This window comes from Amblyomma americanum, chromosome 7, assembly GCF_052857255.1.
Source record: "Amblyomma americanum isolate KBUSLIRL-KWMA chromosome 7, ASM5285725v1, whole genome shotgun sequence".
In the NCBI taxonomy this organism is placed as follows: Eukaryota; Metazoa; Arthropoda; class Arachnida; order Ixodida; family Ixodidae; genus Amblyomma; species Amblyomma americanum.
The window spans coordinates 108,050,002-108,068,401 of record NC_135503.1 but is presented as its reverse complement, the minus strand read 5'-3'; the positions used below and the strand labels follow the sequence as shown (position 1 = coordinate 108,068,401).

The window sequence follows — 18,400 nt, the reverse complement described above, 5'->3', positions numbered from 1 at the left end:
AATGGTTAAGGGGGTTTAACGTCCCAAAGCGACTCATGCTAAGAGGGACGCTGTAGTGAAGGGATGCGGAAATTCCAACCACCTCGGGTACTTTAGCGTGCACTGACATCGCACAGCACACGGGCCTGTAGAATTCCGCCTCCATCGAAATTCGACCGCCGCGGCCGGGATCGAACCCGCGTCCTTCGGGTTAGCAGCCGAGCGCCATAACCACTCAGCCACCGCGGCGGCGAGGGTCAAATAAAAAAAATAGACTGAAGGCACCCTTGCCGTCTCGTACCAGCAGTGTGCCTCGGGGCTGCTCCCGCTTCGACGCAGTCCGCAGCGGTCGCCAGCTCCCCTCCGCTTCCGAAGGCCGTCAACACGACGGCAGCACTCGCGGTCTCACTTTCTGTCCAGCGGCGCATCTGGGACGGAGGCAGGAGCCATGAGCGGCTACGTCGGAGACCTCTCGCCCGCGCAGCAAACGGCGCTTGACCGGGTGAGTGGTTTCACTAGTTGGCCCGCATCGACAGGTGTGTTTCACTTAGAAGACAGCGGCAAAGCGATGTCCTTGCAGAGTGATTAGGTATTGCATTATATGTTGGTCCAATGGTCACATCATTCAGCTTGAGAGTATTTTAAATCTGTACTTTGTCGAAATTCAGTTGAGTGTTGTTTAGTAGTTCCCAAAGAATAGCATTGCGTAATCAAGCTGCAAAAGTTCTGAAGGACTTCCCGTTTCAGTTTCACATTACTTTCTCTGTGTCACATATACCCCGTACAATAGTACACAGAGGCAGCGGACAAGTGCCATCGGCGAAGCATAAATCGTTCCGCAGTACTCTTCATCCATCCAATTATCGGCACGAGAAGTCATGAAGTAAGGGGGTTAAAAGAGACCAGGGACAATAAAAACACAACCGATGTCAGATAAACGATCGCGCAGCATTTGAGTGCAGTCGGGCTCGTCCGCAAAAAACTTAATGAAAGCAGAAGTAAAAGTCCGTGTTGCTTTCACAGAAAGCGATCCCTTTTTTGTTGTTTTTTTTTTATTCGAGAAGTGTGCCCTTAGGCGTAAGTTGAGAAAGAGGGTATGGGATGCTGGAGATAGAAGGATAAAGAAAGAGTGAAGACCAGTTTCGCAGAGGTAGTCGCAGAGGTTGCCGGTGAAGTGATTGATAATATTCGACTTCACATAATCACATTCCACTTCCTTTCGAGTGGCTCGCGATCTTTTGCTATTCGGTGAGGGCACCGTCAGCAGGCTGAGGGTCAAAAATTGGCACGGCGCAGATACACAGGAAAGCCCGCATTTTCAGAGTATGTTCTCTATAATCTGCGAAGATTTTATATACGCCGGCAGGTATTTGACATCTACGGGGCGTCAGCCACAGATGCTGGTGATAGAGCTTTCATAAAGATTGCCTGATAAATAAGTCTCTACCTTGCTTGATGCACACTTACCTCACTGCAGCAATAATTGGCACTGGCCTCGCTCGCGCCTATATTCTCGCTCATTAAACAAGCTTTTACTAAAGCGACCGCGTGCGACGACGATCCTACTTCTTAGCGTTATTAATTCACACAATAATATATAAAGTGTTATATTGCGTTGCATCATTGTATATAAGATGATGCTTCCATAGATTTTCTCTAAAGGTACCTTCTGTTTTGTAGTTGTCTCTTTATGCATTATCCTGTCTTCAGAGAACAGAGAAATTTTGCTTACTTTCGCAGCGCATTTAGCATGCGGTCCGACCAGTTTGTTCAACGTATTCTCAGGTTTAAGACTGTATGAAAAAAAACGCACATAAATGAAATGAAAGCAGTGGCGAAAAAACTGAACTCCTCAGTGTTCAAGAAAGCAGGCATCTGTAGTGCAGGCACAGAAGCAATGCTTAAGGAAGCGCACAAGCAGCAAGTAGAAAGGTCTCAGGTTTTCACCCTGCCCGCAGCTGGAGGCAAAATGCGGAAACGCTTGTGCATTTTTCTAATGGACGTAAAAAAATTGTGGGGCCAGAAATGAACCCGAAACCGCCCTCTACGACATGCCTCATAGCCTCCTTCAGCACACGTAAGGATTTATTACTAACACGACTGCCTTTTCTGGCTACCATAAGTTCGGCTCAAAGCGCCATGCCCGCACGCCAACTCCTGTCTTCCAAGCCTTCCACTGTCAGACTTCGTTTTCTTTTTTTCAATTTACGGTATGTTCTGCTAGGATCCTGCTCCGCTAAAGGTTTCTACAAGGTTTTTGCTATGTATTGCGCAGTAACAACCAGTCCTTCGTTAATAGCCGCTAACGCAAAAAATAAAATTCACAGGAGTTCCAGCCGAAAAGTGAACCCCCCCCCCCCACTCCTCTCAAAGGATCCACTAAACCAAATTTATTTATTTTTGCCAAACGTATTCAAATGCTGTAAGGGGAACTGGGCGAAATGCGCCTCGCAATACAGCTCTGTGCAATGTACAGCAGCAGATTCGAAGCCCAGTTTGCTGGAGAGAAAACGAAAAAAAACAACCTCAATAAAGAGTACCACCCGTACGAAAGAATAACCTATATAGCATTGGCCGCTACAACGCAGGGTTCGAGCCCGACCGCAAGCGGCACCCGTGTGCTGTGCGATGTCAGTGCATGTTAAGAATCCCCAGGTGGTCTAAATTATTGCGGAGCCCTTTCCTTACAGCGCGGTTCGGGTGTCCACCGAGATACGTGAGGAAGTTACTGCGCCATTTCCTTTCCTCAAAAACCTATTTTCACTTTCAGCTTTACACTATGTTGCGGAACGTTTGCAGGTTATGACACCGCAGTTCACGTTACCTATCGAGGCCATCAAAGATAAGTTCCTCAGAAAAGGTGTGCTGGTGCAAATACTGTTCACTATTTGTTGACAGTCTTTAGTGCTGCAGGTCTTGTTACGGCATGCAGGGAAAGAAAAGCGCACGCGAAAAAAACAGTATGCTCCAACAAAAATAAAAATAAATTAAGTAGAACCATGCGACTAACACGTAGTGAGCAGCGGTAAAGTAGCGCCGTAGACATATCGAGCACTTAAGCTGGTCGATAAAGGGAGATGTTTTCACCGAAGCACTCAGCCGCAGCGGAGTGGAAGCAGACGAAGGTGTCCAACGGGATCAAAATTAGCTAACAGCACTCCTTATTCCAGGTTTTATTTTTTTTCTTGTTCGATGATTTGAGACTAGCACATGGTCACTTTGCTTAGATTTGAATTATCGCCGCCGCATGCAGTCTGGGCATATGGCAACCGCTTACAGTGATGAGATATATCTATGTTCATTTCATGCGGACGCAATGCAGGCGTCTATCAGCGCTTTGTCCCAGTAGCAACCCGGGTACAGGCCAGAAGTGCTTCTAATCAAGACTTCATCCCTGCGTCTAGTTAAATGGCAGTTAAGGCAAGGGAAAATGAGCTGTGAATGCGTGATGCTGTTCTTGCTTGGTGCTTTTTATATTTTCCCGCCTTCCTTCCTTCGCTCTTTCCCCCCACCCCTTTTCACTCGTTTTTTTTCTTTCTTTCTTCCTTTATTAATTGCTTGTCAGAAAGGGACATTAAATGAATGCGCTTTCTCGAAAATGAACGCCAGCTGTAAGTTTTAGCTCCGTTGTTCCGTACGATCTTGTTCACCGTGTCCGACTGCAGTGGTGGCCGAGTGGTTTGAGCGTCCGCCTCGCATGCGGCAGGTTCGGGGTACGATCCCCAGTGCCGCAAAGTACCCACCGGTGATACAATAGATACAAGCTTTCCCCTGGTCTGGTGTTCGGCTTATTTTGGGTGAAATGTGCTTGGTAAAAGGCCTCTGATCCAACCTTGTGCAATGAAAACTACCTCATGCCATGGCGCTCTTTGGCCAAACCTGCCCTTCATCACCATCATCATTGCTCGCCGTGTCCAGTTCGTCGTTCTCAATTTGGCACACTCCTGCGAATCGATAAGAAAAAAATAGATGTAATCAAAACTTCTTTGTCACGTACGATCATAACGGTACAAAACCGGCCCCTGAGAGCTGTTTGCGCCTAGACTGCGCAAAGGGGGAAAAAATCTTCATACTTGTTTTATGGCTCGCCTGTTATACCATGGAGCGTATCGGAGGTGTTGCGACAGCGCTTGAAAGGGCAATAGCCCTGAGGACGGTAGGTCTGGATTGTTATATAAACTGTGTAGCGATTCTTTCCTCTTCTACAGGAAAACCATTCCCCGAATGCCTAATGATCTCGCTCTCACTGGAAAGCATTGTCGTGTGGTCACAGGCCACAAACCACCAGATGTGAGTCGGGCGCTTCGCGGCGGCCCCAGCAGTCGAGCAAATAAAAGCCGCTTCTTCAACTGCATCAATGGGCAACGCGCCAGACCCTATGTGGTATTTGTGAACGAGTGCGTCGTTTGTTATTCTAATCTGGCGGCAGCGTGCCAGCACGCACTCTATCTGATAGCTATTTTGTTTCAACTCGTCTCTATTATTTCCTGGTTCGAAACTAACAATGCTTAAATTGGATCCTTTTATAAATTACCAGGTACTCTCTTTAGATCGTTTGCTTTGCCTTTGACAAGCAAATGGAAACTACAAAATTTGGACACAAGCGCTTACCCAGCCATACAGATTAAAGTAAGAAAAATAAAAACAACACGCGCCAAATGGCACGTGCCTTGGCCGATATTCAAGAGTTGTCACGAGGACAGAGCGCATGAGAAATCAAACCTTACGCGCCGGCTTATCAAGTAGGTGTAACCGCCCTGTTTGTCTATATGTGGCCGGAAAAGGCAGCAGAAAAACATCCCTCTAATGATGAATGCCTCTTTGAGATGCATGCAATCACGATATAATGAGCACGCACCACACTCGAAACTTTGCGCAAGACCACGTAAGTTGGAAGGCTGCAGAACGCTCATAAAGGAGGATTGGTATTGGTGACGGCGGCGGCAGCAGCGGCAGAGCTCAATAATTTTTTGCCCAAAGAAAGAATCGGCAGTGCCGTCGTTCTAGGACCGGAAATGTATTACAATACCGAAGCCAGTTTCGCAGTTTATGCCAGATTGGCAACTGTCCCATTTCTCGGCATTGGTTTTCGGTCACGAAAACACTAAGAACGCCTTGTCTCCCTGTGAAATTCCGTACGTAGCTATCGAAGGAAAAACAGGATACAAGTGGAATGCAATGAAACAAATATGGGAGGGGGCATTCTAACAAAGGGCATACCAGGGAAAGGCAAACGCACCCGATAGCAGCAGAAACTAAACCCAAGTGGTGGTGTTGTGAAGTTTGCAAAGACAGGGTGGTCCAGGCGTAGGCAACATCGGAGTAACGGCAGGTCGCAGGGGGATACCTTAGCTCTGTACTAAACCTACGAAGGGGATAATGAGCATGAATTTCCACTGCTGGGGCTTCGGACAGTAAGGGCGACGTTTTGCCTTATTTTCTGGCGTGCATGATGTGCCCAGAAAAACACCGCAATGCCCAGTCCCACCGAACCAATCAAACCTGAGGCAACCGATCATTTTTGGTTTTGAATATTTCATGTTTTTCATTTTCCCAGTTCTATCGAATTTAGCATGTGCGTGAATTTTCCCCTGCACATCAGACTTCATAAAAACTTCAAAAACTATATTTCACACCCTTTTGGAGTGTATTCACCCCAGATCTATGCCTATGTATTTTAATTCTTCCTTTATCATTTTGTTTATTTACTGCAGCTTTCTCTATCTTTCTCTCTCAAAGCACTTCGTCAACTGACAGCAACGTTTGAGCATTTTGTAAACGACGATTAAAATCTGTTTTTCATTAAAAAATTCTCTCTCTCTCTCTGTCATGTTCATGAACGTTTCAATCAGAAGCCATGTTTTTAAAATACTTTGGACGTGGACTTTGCAGGCCCTCGTGATAATCGCGATTGAAATCCGCAAAAGCGCACAAATATGATTGAAGGCGACCAGGTTAATGATTAAGAGGCAGCCACAGAAGCGAAAATTGATTATATTTGTGTTTCCTTTTTGTGTTTCTGTGTTTCTTAAAATGCCGGTGTATACCTTCCTTGTACGTTTGCCAAAATGCCTTGTTTTTGCATGCGATCGGACACTGGATGCTTTTGCTGTGTTAATTCGCTGTTTTCATTTTTTTTCTCACTTTACATATTTATGTGGTTGCCTGAATGCCTAAATGACTTGATTTGTATTGGACCGGACACTAGCCATGTAGGCTATCGGTCCAAATATTTTGTACAATTTTTTTTTGAATTATGAAATAAAGCTTCCTTTGATTGATTGATTGAAACCTGCAATAAACCGCAATAATTAATCACCCTGGTACGAGGTAAAACTTGTGTGCAACGATGTCCAAGTACGTCAAGTAAGCGACCAGCAGTTCTTAGGAATGTATACTATAGCTCAATAAAATTGCAATTGAATGCACGTGTAAGCCACTTTTCTGATTGTTCGAAAATTGTTAGAAGTTTCTGCAGAACAGCGCATCTACTACCGCTCTGATTGAAGGCGGTATTAGTTTGCGCGCTTCCTTTTTTACGGTGCTTTTGTATGTGGGGCACAACCACGAAGACTCGAGAATCCGTTCCTCTCACCGAAACAAATTCTTCGCATCCTCTCGAATCTTCATGGCCAGTATGTGAGCGTGAGAACACCCCCCCCCCCTTTTTTTTTTCAATATAGTAAGGTGATGGTTAAACAGGATCGCGACACTCAATGCCGCTCCCTCTGACAAAAAGCTCCATGTGCCCCGAAAATAAGAATTAATTAGAGAAAACAAACGTTCAGCTTCCAGGCAATTCAAATACCAAGTAAAGTGGATTTACCTGCTCTAAACACAGGTTCAAAGAGCAAATCACGCAGATGGTTACGCGTGAAAACTTAGTCTTGGGAATGAAGAGCTGCCGAGGTCATTGCTACATATTGGTGCATCAGTCGATCCTGTGTGCTTTCTCTAGGAATGGAGGTGCGTAGGTCTTCAGTAGTTTCTTCCAGTAAATAATAAGTATGTATTGTTTATTCAGTTAATTGTTATTTTTTCGCGTACCCAGAGAATTTCAAAACGCGGCTTTAACAAGTTAGTAATTGTTCACCCAACTCCTGCGATAAAACATTTTTTTATTGCATGGAAATTAATAAGTATCTGTGCGGAGTGTTCATTGTATGCCTATGTGTGCTGGTATAAGTGGATGCATCCATGTATGACTGTTTGTAGTATGTATATTCCGTCTAGTGTCTGTAATTCAGAGTTGTTACTAATGCGGAACATAATCTCAGCGCACACGATGCCGAAACTGTATGAAGGGAAAGCAGGGGGCAGCAGGGACCTCTACTAGGCTTTACCATAGCATTTAACAAGTGCTTTAAGAAGGCTTTAACAAGCGCTATTAGCTTAGACTGACCAGCAGATTTACATGTATGAAAAACTGATGAGTACCCTGTATTGAATTGTAAAAAAAATATTCCCTGCCCTTCCCCATCGAATGTAGGATAAATCAATAAATCAATTTCTATGTCAAACAACCTATTCAGTCCTATTAAACTAGGGCTCACATAAGTGCACTGTATCGACACGACAAAAAAGCTGGCGTGCGGTGGTGGTGGTAGTGGTTTTATTAAAAATAATAGTAAAAAGGAAGAAAAAGATTTTTGCTAGCCCCGGCATCTGCCATCGATACTGAAGCACCTGAGCTCGGGCAGCGGAAATAAAAGACAGCAGGCAGAATGGAGAAATGATATGAAAGAGGTGAGGGGACAGGAATAGAGGACAGGGGGAGAAGTAATATGTACAAACTATTTACACAATAAGAAATGTGTCCAGGTTGTGCGCGTGATTAGTTCATTTTAGAGGAATTAAATCACACACGCGCACAGCACTGTGTAGGTTACAACTTGAGTGGGGCGTCCAGTTATTAATCGTTCAAGGTAGAACTCGCGGAGCGTTCGGTCACTGCGTGTAACTACCTGACGTGCGGCTAAGCGGTTTTCACGGCTGCTGAGTACACCCTGTATTTTTATTTTTTTCTTAACGCGCAATTTGTTTCTTTTTGCTAGTGAGCCTGTTATCACTTCACATGATTACTACGCCAACAGCGTCGAATACGTGGCCGAAAGGGAATGAAACATCGAACGAGCGGTGTCCGAATGTTTCCTTCCCTTTAGTCCACGTCTCTTTACTGCCCTAGTAATGCATCTCCAACTCGCCCGTCCATCCACAATGTTGGAGCTAAAATGATTTGTTTATCGGTGGATTTGTGTCATGGCTTAGCGCCCCGATGAAAACAGTGCCATTACGTCTATGCCACAAAGATGAAATAAGCACAGCATTTTTGGAAATTATCAATTTTTTAGCGACAAGGAGGTTCCGGATATTTGTTATCTGTTTATCGATAGAGGACCGACAAGTGCCGCTAGTCAATGCGCCTCCGTCTTATGCTTCGAGTAGTTCGCTCCCGTTCGCTCCAGGCGAGTATTGGGTAGCGTGAATTGCTGGGTCAGTTTGTTCGTAGCTCACCGGAATACGTTAGTGACGTCCAGAATAAGAAAGAAATATAATAATCCCCTGCCTGCATCGCCGATTGGTACAACGGGTTAGCCAGCGCACCAACTGACAGCACCACCGGAAATGCGGCGCAATAACAAGAAGAAAGTCCAGCGGTAGTGTTGCAGTATTATCACTCAATCTCCTGCGTCGCACTTCGTCGCCTTTCCGCTTGTTTATCTGCAGGCTCTTTGCATGTGAAAAGCAGAGGCCAAAGAACGGACGTGCAGGAATATCTAAGCCCCTGATTGGAAGAGCGTACGCAATCGCAACAGAAACAGAAGACGGAAGATGCGACCGCCCTTGCCGTCGCCTCGGGGAGCCCCGCTATCAGCGGACTCCGCTCGCTTCCGAAGGCCGTCAACACGAAGGCAGCAGTGGCGGTCTCGTCGCACTTTCCCTACAGCGCCGCATGAGACGGAGGCAGAAGCCATGAGCGGTTACGTCGGAGACCTTTCGCCCGCGCAGCAAACGGCGCTTGATCGGGTGAGTGGCCACGCAACGGTCCTACAGGGACCTCTACTGCCGGGTCCAAAGGGCTGCTACGCGTGCGAGTGTTGATCTTGGTAAATGTGCAGGCGCTTTATTAGTTGACCCGTATCGATGGGCCCGTATCAGTCTGAAAACTGTGGTAAAGTCGTGTCCTCGCAGGGTGCACTTGATTCGGTATACAAATATATCCCTCCGCGATCGTCATCCTAGTTCAGTTAGGGAGTGCGCGCATTTTAAATTTCTGGTTTCCCTAAACTCCTTTGAGTGTTCTTCAGTTGTTTCTTAGAGTACCGTGTTGCGGATTGAAGCTGCGGAAGTGCTGATTGAATTTCGATTTTAGTTTCACAGTCCATTTTTCTACGTCAGATTACACACAAACAAGAAAACAACAAAGGCAATGGAAACGTGTCGTCAGCGAAGCAGCAATCGTCCCGCAGCAGCCTTCTCTCGTTCTTTTATCGACGCCTTGAGTCATGAAGTAACTGAGTTAAAGGAGTCCCGCGACGATACGAACCATGATATGAGATACACTGTCGTAAAATATACGTAACTCACATCGGAGTCGTCCGCAGAAGACTGATGCAAGGCAAGCGAGAGTTCGTGTTCACAGGCAGGGATCCGTTTCTCTTCAAGCGACCCTGGATACCGCCCTAGTCGGCTAAGGCGACGGCATCAGGTTCAGGGTCAAAAACTGACGCCGCATAGATACAAAGGAGAGGACTCTACTTCAGATTAGGTTTTCTTAGTTTTATTTCTGTAGATTTTTTACCTTACCTCACTGCGGTTCCAAGAGGCACATGCGTCACTTGTGCATATATTCCCGCTCATTAAATACGCTTTTACTAATAAGACCGCGTCCGATGACGATCCTACTTCTTCATGTTACTCTCTCATTGTTTATAATACCGGTAGGAGGAGGAGGAGGAAAAACATTTATTCAGAGCACAAAAACTGGGTGGGTTCAGTACGAGAACCCATTGGTCGTCATCATAATCCGGCCCCTCTCAACCAGCGATTTCTGGTCGAGTGGGCTGTGGCTATGAAGGGTTGCCTCCCAGCGCTCATGAGTCGGATCGGGATTGCTGTCCAAGTCTGGGTTTTCTTGACATTCCCCATCCGCGTGAAAGAGTGAGCCAACTGCTCCACAGAAGGGGCAGGACGAATGGTAGGTTTGTGGGTACCATTTACTCATTAGGTAAGGATTGGGCAGAGTATTAGTTTGTAGTCGCCTGATTATGTGCTCTTCATATTTACTTAGGGTTTTGTGAAAAAGAGGATATTTCCTTCTTGTGATCTTATAGTACTCCGTAATTTCTGCGTAGCTTTGTAAGGGTGAGGGGTTGTCAACTATGTCAGAGAGAGGCTGCGTGACAGATGCTCGGAGGAGGAGAGCTCGAGCAGCTGTGTTGGCCGCCTCATTGCCCATCGTTGAGAGGTGCCCTGGCGTCCAGAAGATCTGGATGTTAGAAGGATTAGACCTTTCCAAAATTTCCAAACACGGAGCGCCAACGCGGCCTCTGAGGTAATTGCGTACCGCTGCTTGTGAGTCGGACATAACCGTTGCCTCGCTGTTCTTTGATATCGCTAGTGCGATAGCTGCTTCTTCAGCCGATGTGGTATCCACCGCTTGGATAAGGCTGCTTGCAATGATATCCCTCCGGGGTGAAACTGCTGCAATTGCCGCGACTCCGTTAACGGGTCCAGCCGCATCGACGTAGATCGTGTCCTTGTTTCCATCCCAGCGCTTAGAGAGGTGTCTAGCTCTGGCTAGTCTCCGTCCTCTGTTATATTCCTCATCCATGCGTTTTGGTATGGGGTGAGTCGTAATGTGTGATCTCATCTGCATGGGCATGTCGATCTTGTCAGCGACTTCCCGGGGTGGACTGATTCTCATCTTCTGTAATATTTTCCTGCCAGGCTTAGATGTTGAGAGCCTGACAATTTTTTTTACACGGTGGGCCTCTATTAGTTCGTCGATTGTGTTATGGATCCCCAGCGGTAGTAAGCGCTTAGTGGATGTGCATAAAGGGAGTCCCAGCGCCGTCTTAACTGCCTTTCGAATAATAACATCTAGTTGGTCTTTCTTCTTTTTGCTAAGCCGTAAGTACGGGGTGGCGTATGTTAGTTTAGAGAGAATGAAAGCCTGAACTAATCTTAGGGCCTCCTTCTCTCTTAGCCCATTCTTTTCTTGATTACCCGGCGTAGCATTCTAGAGACTTGTTCGGAATAGGCTTGGAGCTGTCTGACTGTAGTGGTGTTAGTGTTGCCGCTGGGTATGATGGCTCCAAGGATCTTGATCTCTTTCTTGATCGGAATGCTCATACCCTGGACCGTAATGGCGACAGAGGGAGTGGACGGCAAAAGCCCCGTATTCTGCCTCTTGCCACGGTCGATCAGGAGTAACTCTGATTTCTCGGGAGAGCACGTTAACCCATACCTGTCCGCATGCTGGCACACGACATTCGCTGCTTCCTGAAGCCGGCCTTGAATTTCCCCTTCATTACCGCTGCAACACCAGATCGTAATGTCGTCGGCGTATATAGCGTGCTCAATGCCTTGGATGCGGTCTAGCTTTTCTGGTAGCCTACGCATGACCAGGTTGAAGAGAAGCGGAGACAAGACCTATAATACCGGGAGTTATACCTTAGGAAGGCGGCAATTTTTAAAAACCAGCTTTGTTTGTTGTAAAGCGCTTTTTTCGATATAACTTCTTTAGGCACAGTGTTGTACCTCATAAAAAACACAGCTAAGATGTAGTCTGGTTAACTAATACTGATCAGTTAATTTTTAAGTGTTACTGTTAGTCCCCTTATTTATTGAGAAGCGTGTAGCCCACCTTAAGTAATAGCCGTGTCAGTTTTAGAGTTTAGAAAACGCAGTTACTCTGGGCGCTGTACATCAAATTATTTCGGCTATATCACACGAAAATACACGCGCTTTCAACACTCTTACAGACAAAGCAACCTCTCCAGTACACGTAGCACGTCCAAATAGCCAAATCTGTTGGGCTACAGCGCCAGGCTAACTGTGTTTTCGCAATTCTAAAAACTGATATGAACATTACTTATGATGGGCTGCGCGGCTCTCAATATTTAAATGGAGTAACAGGAATAGTTCAAAAGTTAACATTTCAGTATTATTTAAACAGGCTACAGATTAGCACGCCTTAGCTGTAATCTGATGCGCTACATCACCCGCAATGCTATGCCGAAAAAAGTGCCCTATACCAACTGAAAAAAACAACAACCTATATTTAAAATTGCAAAGCATCTTAGATGAAACATTCGGTATTTATTATATTGGATGGCTCCAGAGTGCCCAAGCAGATTCTGTAATAGTTTTTCTCTGAGTAGACTTTAAGTGTTCCCTTGTTGTCTCATTTCTGCTCCGGGCTGTTTGAAAAGGAACACTTTTCAAAGGACAGGGAAATTTTTCTATCAGCGTACTTCACACGCGATCCGCGTGTTAATCGGTACAACTCGAACGCTGCGGATTAGCTTTTCCTTGAAACTTTTCGCGGATTTGAGACACTGATGGAAAAAAAATCACATGAGCTAACAAAAACCAGCGGCATCCCCAGGCAAAAAAAAAAAAACCACTGAATTCTTCATTATTGAACAAAGAAGGTTTTTTTCAGAGGGGCGGGAGGTGGGGGGGAGGCGCGAAAACAATGTTTAAGGAAACGCACGAGGAATTAAGAAAAAAGATTAAATCTCCAGGCATGGCAATGGCACCCAGTTTGGTGCCATTACAATCACCGCGCCTCGAACAACCCGCAGTCGTCGATCTGCTGGCTGCTGTACACCGCTCGAGAGTGCGTCGTTGAGTGGTGTCCTTGATTTGTCCCGGGTGCTTTTCATTCGAGAACACCGCTTAGCTTGCCGAGGGCTGAAACAGCGAAGCGTGAGCGCTCAACGTGCGGCCAGGGTAATGGCGCAATACGCCCAAGGACCTAAGATTCAGGGAGCGTATTCGAGTAAAGATTTAGCCTTGCGTAGCTGAGGCACGCATCGGTCGCGCTCTTTGGAGTTTGACGCTAAAAAGAGACAAGTGGTTCTTTTTTTCTTATTCTACCCACCTCTATTTCCACGTTTCTGACGAAGCAGTGTGCCTAATGCCCGGCATCTTTCGGTTCTCCTCTCTTGTGCGCGGAATCGTAACCGTTTAAAGACCATATTATATGAAGGAACCAAAGAAAAAAATCGCTTCCTGCATACCATGCTACCTAATCAACCCAAAATTCAAAACCCAGTGTAAGAACCTTGTGGATGTAGAAGTCATTTCATGACCACTTAATTAGCATCTGGTACATTTCGCGCAGTTAGTGCGACTTGTAAGAAAGACCAAACTGAAGGCTTCGAACTCACTCGAATGCCCAGTGAGCGGAAAAGTTTTAACCAGTAAATTTTTCTCTTCCCATCAGCATTTGTCACAAAATGAAAGACAGAGATATTTGTACGCTGGCTGGAAGTCACACATTCCCGCCTTCTTTTTCTTGTCAGAAGGGTCACAGTAAAAAAAAAACATTTTGATCGTTAATACGCAGGCTATTACAAAAAAAGTGGTAGTTTTTTAGCATAGTTATACCGAGTAGACGTGTGAAAGCATGTGTTTAGCCTGGTAGCTTTTCGGAGTCGTCGGCGCGTCTGGCGATGATATTAGTTAGATAGTAGTATATGTTGATGATGAGGACGATGTGGAGTGCACAGCGCGGGAGTGCGTTGCACTTTAACACGAGGAGTGATCGGCTCCGGGGATAGCATAGTGCTGTCGTGCATTGACCAGAGAACCTGATCTGTTCGCGCCGCCGCGGGTTCGAAAACCAGTCGCGGCAATATTTATTTTTTTTTATGTATGGTTTGGTCAAGGTCACCATCAAGGGTCAAGCTTCACGCAAACTCGACGAGCCGGTTAGACCTCGTGAAGCACTGCTTTCGCACTGGAACATGTCAGCATCAAACTTTTAATGGAAGCTCCGTGCAAAAAACAACTTCATAGCGCGCACAGGGCCTGTGTATGCCGTTAATCCGGACGCTGGGCAATCAAGGATAAACCTTTCTTATAAAAAGGGTATTAATGTAGCCTGCCAGGTTAAAGATCATGAAACATTTTTTCCATCGCCGTCATCTGAAATACGCTTAGAAATGGAGTGTGCATTCCTAGAGATTTAACGGTGCCCTGTGTAACTTGCACATCAATATATTATGGCTACATATATCTATTCCAGGCTGCGGACTAACGTCATGATACACTGAATCTTTTCGCTAACATTGCGTCACATAAAGATATTAGGGCTGGTAGAACACGTTGTTTTCCGTATAGGGTCTGCGTTCCCACTCTTAACAGTGAATCCTGAAATGCCCCACAGCCTCTTGCTACTCTTTCCAGTGCTACCGCAGGCATCCTCTCGAGCATCTTTTGCAACGGCTGACATACACAGCTTGAGAACATTGTCGAATTCTCACAGAAGGATCTGCGGCGCCGCCAGCATTACTGCGCACCTTTGTGAAAGGATATCGCCAAAAAGTGCATGTTCTGTCGCCAGCCTTGAACAACGATAGATAATGTTGAACGTCCTTGGCTCTGTGCTTAGGCCATTGATTCAATTGGAGGAAAGTTGTCGATCAATCAATGCGCCAAGCGCAATGGCGGAATTTCAGGCCTGGTAGCGTTCTTTTACTGCGGATGTTTTGCAGTCTTGCGGACGTTTGCGCATGTTTTGAAGTCGCAGATAATTAGTATTGTTTTGCTGTAGTGCCTTATGACAACTATGCGAGAAATTCGAAGCAGCAGCTGCAGTTTTCTGTGGTATAGTTGTAGTTTCAGAAGCATCAATAAAGCGTTATATCGACAACCAACCAGCTTACAGCTTTGCTGGCTTGCATTTGTTATCTTATTCTTTCATAACAGGGGGGTGATAAACCTGGCTTCCGACGACAGGTCCTCAGAAGCAGGTTCTTATCGTTTGGGCATTAAAGTCGCTTGCGACATACGCAGGTTTCCAAGTTAATTTCTATAATTAAAGCGCACCCTTAGTAAGCGAGACTAGACTGCGGCATTATGGGAAGGAGATACCAGTCATGCTCCTACGAACTAAACTAAATTACCTTCTGGACTGTAAGCAAGGACTGCGGTTATGGCATGGTCGCTGCGCAGTTCGTAAGACCACGACCTTAACAGCAATCCCTTCCCAACGCGGTAGCATGCGCGGGGCTTCCTTTGGCAGCGCTATCTGCTTACTTCTCTGAAATTAATAACCGGAAACTCTTATCTGCAATATATTCACTGTTTTCCCGTTGTCTTCCGTTCAGTATTACACATCGCATGCCGATGTTGAAGCCATATGCAGTCTTTCGGCTTGAGCAAATGCAAAGCAAAATGGCGAAATAAAATCTTGATGATCGCGTGCCACAGCGCTGCTGAAACGATGACATGCCGTCTCCTTGTAGTGTCAGCAGTATCTATACAAGAAAAACATCGATTATAAGAACGCATACTACTATTACGGGTCGTCACCCGTCAGCTCGCTAGACATCGATCAGGCAATCACGGGCGACATTAGCTATTCCTGGCATTCTCTATTCCATCCCTGACTTCTGAACACCATGTCCTCAGCTTATCATTAAGGCTGCATTGTTCCTTCTCTCTTTGTCGTTATCCTTTGCGACTGGGGAAGTGACAGGGCTAGGCTTCAGATAGATAACCCCTTCGAGGTGGGCACAAGATCTTTCAGGTTAATCTTCCGAACAATGGGTTTTAGATTGCGGGATATCTTGCGCTCGAAGCGGATAACCACAATCTTGCGACCGGCCACCCTTCAGGGTCAGGAAACTAGATCTCGTCGCCACGTGCCCTATTTGTTTTCCTCTGTAGTGCTCAGTAACGGCGACTATCTTCCTGTGAGTGCAACCCTTTGGTGACACGCCCTACACTTGTCTGTTCTAGAGCTCACCAGTAATAGGCACACCTGCCCTATTCATCTCTTGATTAATTTTGAGTGAGCTCATCGGAACATGATAAGGGTCTTCAGCCGATGTGCTTATGCGTATTCCACTCGTGACTAGTTTAAAGGCACAGTCTTTGTAAAAAATATACAACCCAAGGAGTCTGCTTCTAAGCCCTGCAGCGTGGCTCCTCTTGCATGCTCAGGAACTCAAACCTCACGAAGGGACTCTAAATCTCACGAATGCAGGAGCAACTTAAATACTCAACCCTCCCAAGCATAGGACTATTAAATGTACTTAAGTGCCGCGCTACCCGGCTTGGAAGCAAACCACTTGGGTTTTATATTTTTGACAAGGACTGTACATCATGTAGACTCAGAAAGACACCTGCATGGACTCTGTGTACTAACTTCAATCACTGTTTAAACAAATTTACGTACTAGCGAAGATCCCGATACATGGAAGGAAAAGCCTCTACCGGCCCCAGAGATAAGGACAAGGATCCACATCTTTAAACACTTAAGCAGTTTTTCACCCCCTTACCAGAGCGTTCAGTCATCTATCCAAAAAGCGTCATTACTAAATAATATGGTGATGGAAGAACCTGAGCTACGAACATATCGTCATTCCATTTGGCAATGTTTGCCTTGAGAATAACGAAAAGCTGTTCCAAATAGCTTAGGTGACCACCTAATCTTTGCCCTATAGAGAGAGTGTGCCATACTGCGAAATCGTGCAATTCATGTTTGCTAAAAGCTTCGTGTGTGAGAAGAACCAATATATATAGTTCACGTCAATAAAAACGCTTTCAGATACTTCATTAGTGTGTGTCCGGCCATCACCATATCGTATCAATGATTCTCTAGATGGTGCGGCTCAGCACTCACCGGTGAAAACAATACATGGCAGTGATGGCGCAGTATAGCACACGACAATACGCTGCATGCTGACCACATATCTTCATACCACCAAAATGTCACACAGGATTCGGCGTTGATCAAAAAACCAGTATTTGGAATCTGCCGACAACATTGTGGCATCGCGGATGCCCGTTCCGTCACAACAATAATTAAACACCTCAGAGAAAAAGTGAAACGTCAAATATTTTTATTCAACGACATGAAAGTAAAACAATGGAATCAAAGACACCCACCGACTCTAATTACGAGGTGCGGGAGCAGTCCTTACTTTGCTAACACTGTCGACTTGTACCGAGACCCTGACCGTAATGCACGCCTCACTGCACTAGCAACGGGTATGCACTGCTGTGATTTCGGATGTGTTTGTGTGGCGCCGTTTTGTTCCCCAGGCAAAGAAGTTCGCTTGTCCGTGGGTGAGTTGTGATGGCACGGGGTATAGATTGTCATTTCTTGTCAAGCGTTGAGATTACACCCAGCCTTGAAGACTCATGGTGTTTTTGTGTGCTTTTCAAGCACGCCCTTGCATGTTTTTTGGCGTCCGCTGTATAAATACAGGTCTTCTTGAAGGAACATCCAATACAAATCATCACTTGTAGTCGCCCACGTTGCTCTCTTCCTCGTCTTTTGTCCGTACTAGTGGATGTGTAAACAACGGATTCTCATTGTCGTCCGTACTGCGAGTTTCTCAAACCGTACACTCTCATATCACTTTGGGACTTTGGCCACACTGCATGAGATTTCGGCATGCCAGTAGTGGGTCTATAATAAGCATCTTATATTACTAACTTATCAGGCCGATCATCTAGCTCCCAGGGCTAGCTAAGGCAAATTACCACGTCCAGTTTGTTGATGAATATACCGGACCAAGGCCGGCGCGTTTTCTCCGCACTCACTAATCATTTTGCTAACGTGACCTCCAACATAACTACGAATATTCTAGGCATAAGTGACACAGCGCACATCACATGGGTTGTGCGTGCAATGAGGCGCAGTTACCCTTTAGAGGCACGAGGAGTGGTCATCAAGGTTTGTCGCCAAACGTTGAACATCATTTTTTTATTTAAAAAATGATGTGGTGCAGTACGCTATGGTATGGTATGGTATGGTATGGTATGGTATGGTATGGTATGGTATGATATGGTACGGTATGGTATGGTATGGTATGGTATGGTATGATGTGGTTTAACTTTCCAGAGCTGCACATGGACTCTGATTTAATTTAGGCCTTATGGTGTTCTTATACGTTTACTCTATCGCACCGCACACGGGCGTCTCTGCATTTCGCCGCCATCTAAGTGCGACCGCCGCTGCCGAGATTCGATCCCACGTCCTTGGGCTGAGCAGCCGAGCGCCACGTTTGCTATCAAGTGGGAAATACCGGCGAGTGCTGGAGTAGCTGCGTCTCTGCAGCTGGGAACACAGCACAGCGCGCCGTCGTCGTCGCAGCGCTTCAGCGGATTCCACGTGCATGGTACCGACGCTTCGGAGGCCGGCGACTGTGCACACATGGCAAACTCATTTGGG

General features: G+C 46.0%; 1 protein-coding gene across 2 annotated transcripts in view; it reads left to right on the top strand.

Moving 5' to 3' along the window:
* Positions 1 to 354: 354 nt before the first annotated feature.
* LOC144099468 (SEC14-like protein 2) overlaps positions 355 to 18,400 on the top strand; it is a 56,274-nt gene continuing 38,228 nt past the window's right edge. Inside the window, exon 1 of one of the 2 annotated variants that reach the window (XM_077632798.1) lies at positions 355 to 481. In XM_077632798.1, the coding sequence (XP_077488924.1) occupies positions 428 to 481 (54 nt within the window). In that variant the 5' untranslated portion in view covers positions 355 to 427. Of the gene's footprint in view, positions 482 to 8,796; positions 9,007 to 18,400 lie in introns of those variants that run through there. The other variant, XM_077632797.1, reaches the window with a different exon arrangement.